Below are 12891 nucleotides of genomic sequence, written 5' to 3' on the forward strand. Positions count from 1 at the left end.
ATAATATACGCTTACAGGCGCAGTGTAAACGGCAGCAGTGGGAAGGCTAGCGATATGAATCTACGCGATGTTCAGCGTGTTAGTCGACTCTCGGGCTGATCGGAGGGAATTGCCGGACCTGTCACTCAAGAGGTTCCGACCCAACAAATGGCTCAAAGCATTTGAATGCCTGGTGAAAAGAAATAGTGTCCATATAAGATATTAAATAGTATTAAGAGTACGGAAGGTCCCGTAAGGAACGCCTCGTGTACGTTTTGACAAGAACGCGCGGGAACGATCTCTTCAAAAAATTTTCCAGCAGCCATCAAAACGGCCAAATGTCTTTACCGTAAACTAGCGTTTTCGAAAAGAATTATCCACGATTTAAGTGCGAAGTTAGTGTATTATTCATTGCTAACAAACCTCATTACGGTAGCGAGGGTAAATTCCTGCGACGGATAAGCCTCGTGGTCGCTCCCAAACACGAAGATCGAACACATTCTGCTGCCGCTAGAGCAAAAAAGGGGGCACGTCAACGCAAAGTGGTCTTACCCTGGCGAATTTCAGTTTCAGGCCCCAAATGCGTTCGGTTCGAAATCGATACTCTGTTTCCTTCAGCAAGTACATCGGTTATGCGGCCCATCTTGAAGCACCGATCATGACGCATTCTAACCAGCTCAGAGGACGCACGGTCTTCGAAATACCAGGACGACCAGTCGTAACTAGCATTTTCACGTTACCGTAACACGTCCATATCAGTGGTATATAATTATAATCCCCAATAATTATGGTGCCTCGTTATTACGATTACGTTGCCGCTATTGTGCTCATAACTATATTTTAAAATCTGACCTTTAATATCCGGTGCAATTATCACCATGGTGATTAATCAAATAACTTTTCAAAAGTTTTTAGTTGAAGGCCAAAATTGCTTTTTGACTGAGTTATACATTCGACCACTCTGTCTTCTGTCTCAGCTTCGCTTGTATCATTGAATGACCTAGTGGCAATTAAAACGATGGACGTATATGAAGATATTAGAGAAAAGTCAGATTATTACTAGCACAAAATTACCATTAAGTTTCACAAAATGTCAATTCTGCGCGTTTTTGTTTCCTCTGGTTTTATTTATTAGTAGCTAACGACTCGTCGAAATTCTAGAGGCGACCGTTAAAGACATGTATGATCCGAAAGCACCTTTTTTCTTACCACTTGTCTAGATACCAAGGCTTCGAAGAGATCAAAGTTAGAGGCTTCAGCTCGAGCTCGAAAGTAATCATCGTGTGTCTCTGCTAACTGTAGGTAGATAGTAATATCTGACTGTTAGAGATAGCAAACGCAGGCATAGTCATTAACACGAAGCAGCAATGGCGAAATTACTCATATTCTATACGATACTTAAATAGCCAGTTTACCAATTCAATTGGACCACTGTTATTTCATCTCCTGATTATAATATAATACTAACTGTAGTAACATAATATTGCCAAACTAAAGCTATAGTATAGTAGTTAGTGTCAGATGTTAGAATATATGGAATAACACATTTTACTCTCAAGTCATTCATTTGAGCTTGTTCAAGGGTCAACTTACCTGGCATTTGCCACGTATCGAATCGCTGGCGGAATCCATAGAGACATTTCCAGTGGTCACTATATCGAAAATACGCCTACGTATGCATTTCGGATCATGTAAAATAAACTTGACAAAATAATTTGCAAGTTCTCAATAATAAACTTAATAGCCGATAGCCCGATAAATCTTTTTCTACTGCAGCTACAGGTTCTTCTTCATTCGCAGCTTGTTGTATTGATATTGCATAGCTTAAGTTCGATGATCAATCATCAATATCATCATTAAAATGTATTAGTAATTATCTTCAATAATTACTCATGTGATAGGTATTATCCTTTATTAAAATTCGCACACTTTCGTATAGTAAGCCTGGAATATACTATCCCATCAAGTTTCGATGTTGCATTAAAAATCATCGTTACTTTTTCTTGTGCCTCGTAGTGCTTGACTTGATACCATATAATATGCAGGAGCGCGGTATGAATAGATCCTTACTGTAAGATGTCTGTGCAGAGCGCCTTTTGATACCATGGACTACATTTGACGGCATATGTGTGGGTGTGTGTATGCGACTGATTGGGTAAAAACACCTAGATGACTCAGTTCATATACAGAATTTATTTGTCTCAAGGAACAGTTACTTCTTATTGTTGACACTAAAATATAACGAGCAAACATCCATTCCTAGGTAAGTTCCACGAGTAAGGACTAATAGCAAACGGTCCCTCTAGGCGATGTCCTGATCTCAGCGGGTGCTGCCGCGCCTCTTTCCCCGCTCGCCAATCTCCAACCCGGATGATAAAAAAAAAACATTCAAAATAGCTGGCACGCAGTACACTACCCTAGCTAACAACTTTCACTCTAAGACTCTTCAGGTTCGCTCCTCGTAATGGTTTTGTTGTTTCCTGCATTTTAAGGACAACAATGGTCCAAACTTCAATAGTGTTCTTATCGAGATCGTGCAGCGTTAAGTAAGTACATCGGTGAATAACAGAACATCGCCGTTTCATCACGCCGGTAGACAGGCCTGTAGGCAAACAAAGACATCAAAAATCAGCGGGCGTCAGTTAGAAGCTACAGGAACGTCAGTGGCAGAAGAGCAAAACTTTCAGATTCTCCACTTGAATAGTCTCAGCGTGGCATGACGTTTTTGTTATCAGAATGACCATGCAACAAGACGTCAGCGCGTGTGGTTGGCACTAAACTCCGGCTTGTGGCGTGGCTCAAGTGTAATTTTCGGCACAAACAAATTACGACACTGCAAAACAGGGAAGCGTCCGTCCCTGGCATTTACAGACTTAATTTTTAAATAGTTTTATTATCTGAGTATAGGTGACCAACACAACTTTTTTTGTGAACAGTCCAGAGCATAGAACCCGGCCAGCTAAAGTCGTATTGAGCAAAGCTACTGTTGCACTATGTCCGCGGGCTGCTTATGTCGCGCGAGACGGCGACAGTGAAACAATGAGATACTTCTCTTCATTCAATTACTTATTTTGGGATTTAAGCATAAACCAATTAATGAGCCACAATCGATACCTGACACACCTAAACGAAAAGTCTTGCCTCTGAACCGTCGCAAAGTACAAATTGGAGTGCCTACTGCTCTTTGATCCAGTCTGTCCGCGTGAATTATTGATTTATTTGTTATAAAAAATATACTTCATGCACCCGTACTTCATTCTAACGTATCAGAAATATGGCTCAGAAAAAAAGAAGCTAATATAGATGCGATCCCAAAATCGGTTTCCTCTGCTTGCGATATTATATATGTATATAAATAAAATATATTTAAGCGACATTCGATTTTTTTACCACCTTGGTCGACAATGCTGTGTTTTATGCAGAAAGGCTGACATTAAGCGCAATAGAATACGTGATCCGTGAACGACAACACTTTAATTGTCACCTCGGTCTATATAGTTTTACTAAGTCGAGGCCTGCAGCCATCATTAAGCATTGATGTTTGAGACGGCTAAGGCCTTTTCAGCATCGGGATACAAGCCGTGTTTCCACCTACGCCAGGCTCCAAGCCTGAACCACTTTCTCAAGCACCGGTCAAAACATGTCCTTGGTAGAAGTCGCAGTTGTTTTCGATTTGCAACCCGATTTCGGTGCGGTTGGCCGTGGCATATTGAAAAGTAAACCTGTATTTCGGTTGCGTTAAAAAGAGATTCTTAATAGATTGATCATAAGCGAATTTAAATGCCATTTATTAAAGCTATATAAAGTGAGTAGTAGTAAACGTTGATTTTCTCTGCAGTTTCTAACCAAGCGGTCTAGCCGCTTCACCTAACATACTGTCTTTCAAGTCAAATATACTAGTATTTCTGTAGTTTTATGTCAATTTTATTATTTTCCTAAGGGTACATTGTGTCTGACAGAAATTCTATTCTTCATAGAAATTTTATCTGCTTTTTGTTTCTCCTCGGTACGGAGACTAAACTGAACTGCATCGCTGGTCCCTTAACCCTGAAGTAACCAAATACAGCATTACACAAGTGATTTACTTTAATAAGATAATTTAATCATAAGTTCAGTAATATCAAGTTCTAGTATAATAACTTCATCTATGTTCCATAAGTTGTAAGCGGATGGGAGTACCATCTCGTTCAGTATTACTGTGGCTCTAGACTTTCTGAAGACATGGTACTATATCGTGATACCATGATAAAGCTTTTGACCTTTACTTAACTACTCAACTATGTTGTCAATGTTTTTCTTTTGCAATACATCCTTATTCCGGGTTACAGAAGCAGGTGTTTTGAGATCATTTGGGAAATGGTACTATACCTCGAAAAGAGCCTTCGAAACCTTCGAAAACAAACGAATTGAGAGTTGAATGGGCTAAACTAAATCTTGTAACACTTGAAAAATGGAAAATAGACAATTTGTTACCTTTTTCATGCATAACACCTACCATCTTGAAAACAAAATTAGATTAATTTCGAAATATATATATATATGAAGACGTTCGCTGCAGCAGCAGTATTTCGAGGCCGCTTTTTTCTCATGACATCCTCGCAAAGCAGCCTATTCCGCTGTTTGAATATTTAATCGACACCCAAGACAAATCTTCGATAGAGCTCTATGGAAGATGGGCGCGTGCAAGTTCGTCACGGTGCTCAAGTGCGGGACCGCCAATCCTTTGTCGATGCAAATTTTTCATTCGAGATCGCTATATATTCCTATATAAGTTGCGTATATTGGCCAACTGATCCGCATACTTGGATGCCCACACGGATCCAGCACTGTATTTAGCACGCTGTTTCTACTCTGTCTCTACGCTGTTTCTACCCTGTCTCTAACGAAGAATTATTTCTTTCCGCGCTGTTTACGCCATGCTAAATTTCCAATAACGGCTGTGCTAGGTATTGTCTCCGAAGCATAACTTGATTACCATAATGCAAGACGATTGTTTAGTTACTATCCCAGAAAAAAAGTGGTGGCATTTTAAGCTTAAGACATAACGAGCCTATTTTACATCAGGCAGACTAAGAGGCCTTGGTCTACTACTTTACATATAGTATTCCATAATTTTGCAAGTATCCTAGAAATTATTTTGTGGGAAATAAAGTGGCGATATGTTGCAACTAAAAAAAAAACTCACATTTGTTTTTAAAGTGATAAGAAATACTTATAAACCGAGTTGATTGATAATAAAATAATAATTGATAACAAAATGCTTAGCCATGAACGGCTATTTACTGCTAGATTGTTGTTTAATCGTTTAGCAACCTATAGGATCATATAGATCTTGCTTAATAACACTTCAAGAAAGGTTACGTAGGTGTGAGTGTGTTCATTCCTTTATTATTTTATTATTAGTAAAAGTATATAAATGATAATTTGTTGCTTACAATCGTTCCAGACTTTGAAGTCGATGTTGCCCTCGAGAAGATAACATTAGAACTGTCTTTGTCATCAGATATTAAATACTGCCTCTTTCTTCCTGGTTAAAATATTAGCCAAAAAATATAGTAGACATGTTAAAACACCAGTATAGGCAATTATGTGTGAAAATTAGGGGTTTATTCAGCTATTCCTGCTCCGAACCCCGTTCAGGGTAACACGGTAACGTCACTTTCCCGAAAGCATTGACCGCTTCGTATATTTAAAAAAGCTGGTCAGTTGATTGATATATTAATATATCGCAGACGTTTATTATGTATAAATATATACTTGAACATCTATTTACGAATATTAGTACTTGAAAAAACCAAACTTTTATGTACATACGCATATGATTACAGGTACTATACGTTGCTATTTTGAGTTATCTTTTGAGTAGGGAGATGGTGCTACCTGACTATACGCAATTAAAGGAATGAAGCTAGATATTAATCTTCCGAAACCCTAGGTCTGTATTTCTATTATGTTAGTGTGCTAATTATGCTTTACGTTTTGCTGGTGGATAATGTATGCCGATTTTAGTTTTGGTCGTAATGAAATATGAAATAAAATAAAATTTCTATTGACATAACCCCTGTGGTAAATAAAGTTTAATGTTTTTGTAAGCTGCTCGTTTATGGCGCACACAAATATCTTGCTATTTATTCAGTAAGTGTGAGTAACAATTGTGGAAAAAAATTAAGCAGGCAAATAAAACATAACAATTATTAAAACACCGAATGTAAAGTATACAGTGCAAGAAGTTCTCTCCACGAAAATCCTGGATAGTATAACTAAGATCTCCGACAGACCACAGCTGATTAAGGTTGATGATCGGAACTTGCTAGGTTTACGCATAAAGCCGTTCGTTGAGGTAATACCGACGATTTCATGCTCTTCCAAAAAAAATCTGAATCGATTTATCTTTGGGTGATGCCATTTCGTGCATGGGAACTAGCTCACCTAAGGTGCTCATTAGCAGCCCCGTCTGAGAGGCCTGATCACGAACAGACAGTAGCCTTTCACGTCCTTCAACCATAGCCAAATGCCGGGGTTTTTGCCTATAATTGGCGACATTGTCGTAAACGAGATTATCGTGAGCTATCATGTAATCCACTGGGTGGCACAAAATCTTCTCCAGTCTCCTTGTCGGCCACTAGTGTTTAGACACGGTTTAAACCTTACTGGAGAAATACTTTGGAATCGCTTCCGGCGATTAGTCGAGAATTTGTCTGAGACGAGCGGTGTCGATAGTTGGCGATACAATTTGGGATAGTTCCCTTATGAGGGACTAATGACGGTCGAGTGGTATCAGACATTAATGGCAATCAAGTTTCGTTGCTCTCAATGTGAAGTGGTAGAATTGAAACGTTTTTTGAGGCATCGAGAACTTTTTGAGTCGCCGACATGTATCTCGTGGCCAATGGAGAGTGGACACCGATCATCATTATCTTCATCTATCTCCTGGCCAAAGCAGTTTATTTGAAATTAATCAGAGTTCAGATGGAGGCATGAAGCGGTCACTAGCTGAATTTTTTTGGCAATTATAAAGACGCTATATAAAATAAACACCAAAAGAAGTCTCAGAGCTGATTAAAAAAAATAGCGGAAATAAGTTTATCAATATTTTGCGCGCATGCCTGTCTATAAATTTTGCACAGAACTTTTTTTTGCTAAAAATTGGCCGCGAATCAGGGGAAGGAGAGATATACAAATCCTTACTTGCGATATTGTAGACCACAAAAGAGCGCCAAGCAGTCGTTTAATCAGACTGGTCGAGGATTAAAGGTTGGTAAAAACAAGCGATAAATAGAATGGTTCAATGAGCACTGCAGTATCGTAAATTAATTGTTTTCTTGGATGGTGTCGATTCAATCGTCATTGTGTCTTTCGGCAAATGAATTGGGAATATAGGAATAACACAAACAGCAAACGGAACCGTGAGCAGATAAATTATCAACGTTACACAGGGAGGTAAACGATCATATAATATGATTGTATTCTGGCTGAACTTAAAGGTGAATCGTTTGTGGACGGTAAACTATCAGGACACTGTGTAGCACAAAAGAGGAAACGCTCATCTCTATTGTTTTTAATTGAGCAAAGCACAGCCAATGCTGTAGGAGAAAGCAGGCCAATAATCGTCTATAGTAGCAGAAAAAAAATTGCATCCTAGTGTCAAACGTACTGATCATACTTTAGTTAAGGATTAGCGATGTAGTAGATATAGTAACCCGTATGTTTTTGAGAAACCATAAAAAACACGATTTAAAATTTCCTTTGATAACAGCGACCATGCACATCAAGATCGTCATAATATTTCAACAACATATGCGTACGACATGCTAGTAAAATACTGCCAGGCAAGGGCCTTCGCAAAAATGGTCGTTACTGATTCATTCCTATCGATCCAACCTGTTCTATGAGCCCATTTTGGGGAATGGGCATGGCGTCGAGCAAAATCTGTCACCGGATAAAATAATAATTCAAGTCGAACCATTCCGTACACTAATACTTCACACAAAACCTTATCACAAGAACTTTAGCGTTTAGTGCAGCTTTTTTTCTTTGGTAATCTCTCGATCGGCTCTGCCACTCAACGACACACATGCAGATCCTCGATATGTTCGAGAAGTCCCTCACAGATGATTGCCCAATACCTAGCGGGCTCATTTACAGACCTCTTTCGAATATGGAGCGACGTTGTATGGACTTAGCTCAGGACCAGTTTTGCATATTGTCGCTTTGTGAAAACACCCGTTATTGGCAGTTATCGGAAGCGACAGAGAAGGGTTAGATTGAATGTATCTCCGTTTACTCATTTCGACGACAGTTCCCATTTTATTGCGGATAATACAGAGATGAACATGTAGGGTGTTGGCATGATAGGTTTCTTACACTCGTCACTCGAATCATGTCTCAAAGTTAATCTAGCAGAAAGTTCTGGATGGATGAGAATTATGTGTCCACATTATAGGCAAGTATATAAATTATCTATTGAATCGGATCAGCAGGAAAATATTGTTGGAAAATGCTGTTGCCTATGCTAAGAAGAACCAGCTATTGTCGTTAATCTCTTAGGTTGTCTTTCGACATAAAAGTCAGCCTAGCTACAGAAAAAGCTATCATCCGAAACAGGCGTAATGATCCTAACCGTATTTTCGCAAAATCAGCTTCAACGATACGGGTTCTCCGCTGCGCACCACCTTTGGGGACATTTTTTGTTGGGATGTATACATTCAAGCAAGTTTTGGCCTGTAGGCTATTCTCATCTGCAGCTGCCTTAGTAGTATCATTTACGCCAGATACGTCTCAAGTGAACATTACGACTAAATCAATCTGTTTCGAAGCAGATTTCGGCCTCTTATGTATATGCATTGCTACACCCAAAGCGTGGTCGTGGTAAGCTGACATGCTAAGGCTCACAGTCGTGCGCCAATGCCAAAGCTTTTGCGTATATCCTACTGTGTACATAGTTGAAATCACGACACAGTAAACGTTGTTTACAGGCCAGAGATACACGAGAGAGCTTTGACAAAAACACTTTTCCGTAAAAGCAGCTCACTTAGATGTTCTTACATTTATAAATTTTTTATTTTTTTTTTCATTCCGAAAGTACACATACATGGACGCCATTTTTTTGGCGATCGCTTTTAGTTCCAGCGGCTTCACGTTAAATTTATTTCCCTATAAAGACTTGAGTTTTTTTACAAAATATTGTAAATTAAAACTAAATCTCAGATATGTGGTCTAACGTTTTGTGCAAATTTTCGGCATTTCGTTTCGGGGACAATAACAATTAGCATTAAGAAAAATACATATGGTCCAGAGAAGTGGGCCGCTACCTTTTAGCAACTTCTATCAGGACGAAACGTCAAAATCACCCAAATTATCCAGCTGGGCCTCGTTGAATATCGTTATGTCAGTAACCACGTTATTTAGTATTCGATTTACCGTGTCTGTTTAAAGCCAATTGAATGGTTTCATCTTTATCTATTCCGTAATTCACGTATGGATGAACACAAAATGGTAGTATTAGTTTTTGCTGTGCTATTGAACTGACCCGTTCCGGTATTCTAGAATTAGTTATCTCCTGCGGCGATATGACTGGGATTGAATGGACGTCTATCGACTGAACTAGGGAATTGATCGATAGGCTTGAACGGACGTCAACTCTGTCTTAACGAGTACCTGAAGGGAAACTTATTAGATGTACATAAGGAGAAAATGTGCAGCAGAGCCGCACTTTAGAATGTTGACGATAGCACGGTGTCATGTGCTGTTTGCTTCCATTTTTAGGTACACCGACCATTGTGCTGTAACAGAAACGAAGCAACATCTAAATATCGAAGTTGTTCTTTAGCCAGTGAGCGTCGATTCGAAGCAGCGCCTCGTGGTGAGGGCTAAATAGTGGTTAGTGGCTAAAAATGGACAGATTTGATTCAGAAAGAAGTGATCCACATGATACAACGGACTTAAAGACGTTGGATAGGGCGGAACTTGATGCTGATTCCAGCGTACTGTCGACTTCTCGTTCACACGAAACAACGGATGAAGTTGTACGTATCAAAAGGGCCGCTCCTCAGAATACGTTATTACGTCGATAAATGTTGTACATCATCACAAAGTAACTTTCTCGCCATGTCGAGTCGAAGTAACTTTATTGTATCGATAACTAACTTGTCCTGCAGTAATTAACCCCTACCGTTGTTCTGACAAAAATTGCATTCTGTCGTTGGGCTTCTGGCAAGCAACATTGTCGGATATCGACAGCATCTGATATTATTCTATTTTTATGTACCGTAATTTTGTACTTCCTTGTATTAGCTATTTGGCCTCTCCGAGAGCAAGCTGTTGTACTGAATCTGATTTTTACTTGCCATCGATTTTTGCAAACATATGCTTTTCAATAGGCTGCGGGAAAATTAAGGACTCTCAAGGACATCCCTGACAGACGCAACTCGTTAAGTTTCTCTTACAGCGACGAGGAAGACGACACCGACCTTTCCCCAACTTTGACAACTGAGAAGTTATGTTCGAAGAACAGCGTTTTACCCAGTTTGTATCAGTTAAATAGCTTTATAATTCATATTTATCGAGAGTTGTAACGTATTTGAATCGTTTCAATTAAGTCATCCTTTTCTATTGGGCCTCAGCTGACATGACCTGGCCATGATTTGACCTCAACGAAGGCACAATCTGTTAAGGTTCTGCAACGATTTAGGACAAATGCTGACTGAACTAAGCTTCATCATGAAACCATGAAAAATAATCCAGTTTGAAGGTTTTCTTTATTTATGGTAAAATTACTTTAAAAGTACCTTCCAAGGCATACCGGAAAACGCCAACGGCGTTCTTTACGTCTTGTTACGGTCTTTTTTCAACTTAGCAAAGCACAGCGCGTCAATAAGTTTTCACCACTTGCTATGCAAGCCTAACCTACTTTTGCCAATATGTTGACGCATGGTAACTCATAGTTACTATAGGTATTTATTAACGAACGAGTAACAAACGAACGCGTGTGTGTGGAATGTAAAGCAAAAAGAATCCAAGAACAACGACTTGATAGGGGATAAGCAATGGTGTGATTAGAACTCACTGCATTGAATATATAGCGAAATTTTAAAGATACGTTTTTATACCATACGGAGTATAGCAAGCAATTAGAAGATCGTAAGCTGACGTCTCTAAAGCAAACATAAGGTGACGCAGTCTTGTGAAAGACGTGCACCGAACAGCGGCACTTTTCTAATAAAATTTGCGTTTAGTAATACATGTTTGTAAATTAAACGAAGAATATAAAAGGATCTATTTTTTAAACAAATAATCTCTTTTTCACTGTTTTCTTCACCGGAGATCACAAACAAGTCCAGCTTGACGTAAACACTGTTGATCTATCATCTCATAAAACTTGATGGCTTTCAAACAAAAACCCGCACGTTTCAAGTGATTTTCGAGAAAGTATAATGCATCAATTGTACCTAATAATAATAATATAATAATGTATTGTATCTAAGAAAAATCCTCACAAAAAGTGCTTATTTCGTTCTGATTGCTGAAAAATGGGATATTTCAAAAGAAACTGTCAAATAACATCAAACAGTGTTTTTTTTTTCATGAACAGTGGTAGTATATACAGTAGTTTAAACGGATCTCTATTAAATGCGATCTGTGAAAAGTCATTGCAGGTGGCTGGCTGTTTAAGTATATGATAAGGTGAAATTCATAGAAAACGTTTCCTGCGTTGCAGCTGCCAGCGGTAAAAACAATGACTGTTTGGTTCTAAGATACCTATTTGACACTTTAAATTCAACATTACATTTAATCGATAATTATTTCAAATCCTGACTTCTGTGACAGATTCAGCGTCGGCGGAAGGTGACATCGGCGAGTTTGCTGCTCGCATTGCAGAAGCCAAAGTGAAGAAAGATAACATGAAGTTTAGCTTTCCGGAACCGGAGTTCCTCAAGGAGATCCCGAAATACGATCGTATGCAGCCTTCCATTTCGTACCTTCCACTGGAGCACTTTTTTATTTTCAAAAGTATCCCTTTTACTGAACTATAACGATGCATAATTTCGCAAAAGATAAAAATTGTACCACCTTCACAGGCGACTATGAAGACCACGAGTTAGAGGACGCTTCTGATCTTATTCCGCTGTTGCTCAGTACCCAAAAGATTAAAGGTAGGTTCACACAATTTGTCAACTTTCATTTTTAATCAATAATAGCAAATTATGCCGAACGGCGGACGACCTGTTCAGAGATCAGTAATTTGTTGGTCAGCTATATCATGTATGTGGAAATCTGGTTTTTCTATTGCTTTTTCTGAGGCAAAAATACGTTTAGATTCATTTCTCAACAGCGCAATTGCAGCATCGGCAGCCGTCTATTTTTCATTGGAATTAATAATCAATACTGAATAAGCTTTGCTGGATACAGTGGAAAACAGTACATCATCCGAATGTTACGTCTAAGTAAAACAATTCTTCATTAAAACTAGAGATAAGTTAGATAGCATAAGACTCGAGTAAAGCTGCAATAAAGGCGTTATATTTTTTTAAATTTTTCCTATAGCAAACAATCTTCAACAAGGGTTTGGCCGTCTTGCTTTTTAAGTAATATGAGTGCTCTCACTTTTGTATGACCTTTTAGCTAGTGCCGGGCCGATATGGTCCATTATAAATGCTCCTAATGTGGCCTTCGGGGGGTATGGACCACTGTTCATGCCGTATAGGAAAGACCTAATGAGAGGCAACGTTAAGATATTTTTCCTGACAAAAGAGAAACAATCACTATAGCCAATGGCAATATAAGTCTGGTGCCTGCTATCTTTTCACCAACGCAGCTTCATTATTGACGGTGACTCAACGTCTGTAAATCAAACTGTTCCCATGAAGATTTCACCGTGCCCATGCGTTTATGCAACGGTGCCTAGAAACGCTC

General features: G+C 39.0%; 1 protein-coding gene and 2 long non-coding RNA genes across 3 annotated transcripts in view; 2 read left to right on the top strand and 1 right to left on the bottom strand.

The window, feature by feature from the left end:
- The window catches only part of LOC147752236 (uncharacterized), a 3930-nt gene extending 2237 nt beyond the window's left edge, over window positions 1-1693 (top strand). The window contains exon 2 of the long non-coding RNA XR_015314604.1: window positions 547-1693. This is a non-coding gene — a long non-coding RNA (uncharacterized LOC147752236). The remainder of the gene's footprint in view (window positions 1-546) is intronic.
- Window positions 1694-2149: 456 nt separating this feature from the next.
- LOC111269481 (uncharacterized) overlaps window positions 2150-12891 on the bottom strand; it is a 32952-nt gene continuing 22210 nt past the window's right edge. The window contains exon 4 of the long non-coding RNA XR_002685787.2: window positions 2150-2581. This is a non-coding gene — a long non-coding RNA (uncharacterized LOC111269481). The remainder of the gene's footprint in view (window positions 2582-12891) is intronic.
- On the top strand, window positions 9438-12131 carry LOC111269478 (uncharacterized; the record flags this gene model as incomplete). The annotated part of the gene is given in 4 exon segments (XM_022849102.2): window positions 9438-10004; window positions 10359-10503; window positions 11806-11934; window positions 12057-12131. Coding segments are annotated over 4 exon segments (481 nt in total), but the record flags the coding sequence as incomplete, so codon positions are not given.

This window comes from Varroa jacobsoni, unplaced genomic scaffold (assembly GCF_002532875.2).
Source record: "Varroa jacobsoni isolate VJ856 unplaced genomic scaffold, vjacob_1.0 scaffold_1388, whole genome shotgun sequence".
Classification (NCBI taxonomy): domain Eukaryota; kingdom Metazoa; phylum Arthropoda; class Arachnida; order Mesostigmata; family Varroidae; genus Varroa; species Varroa jacobsoni.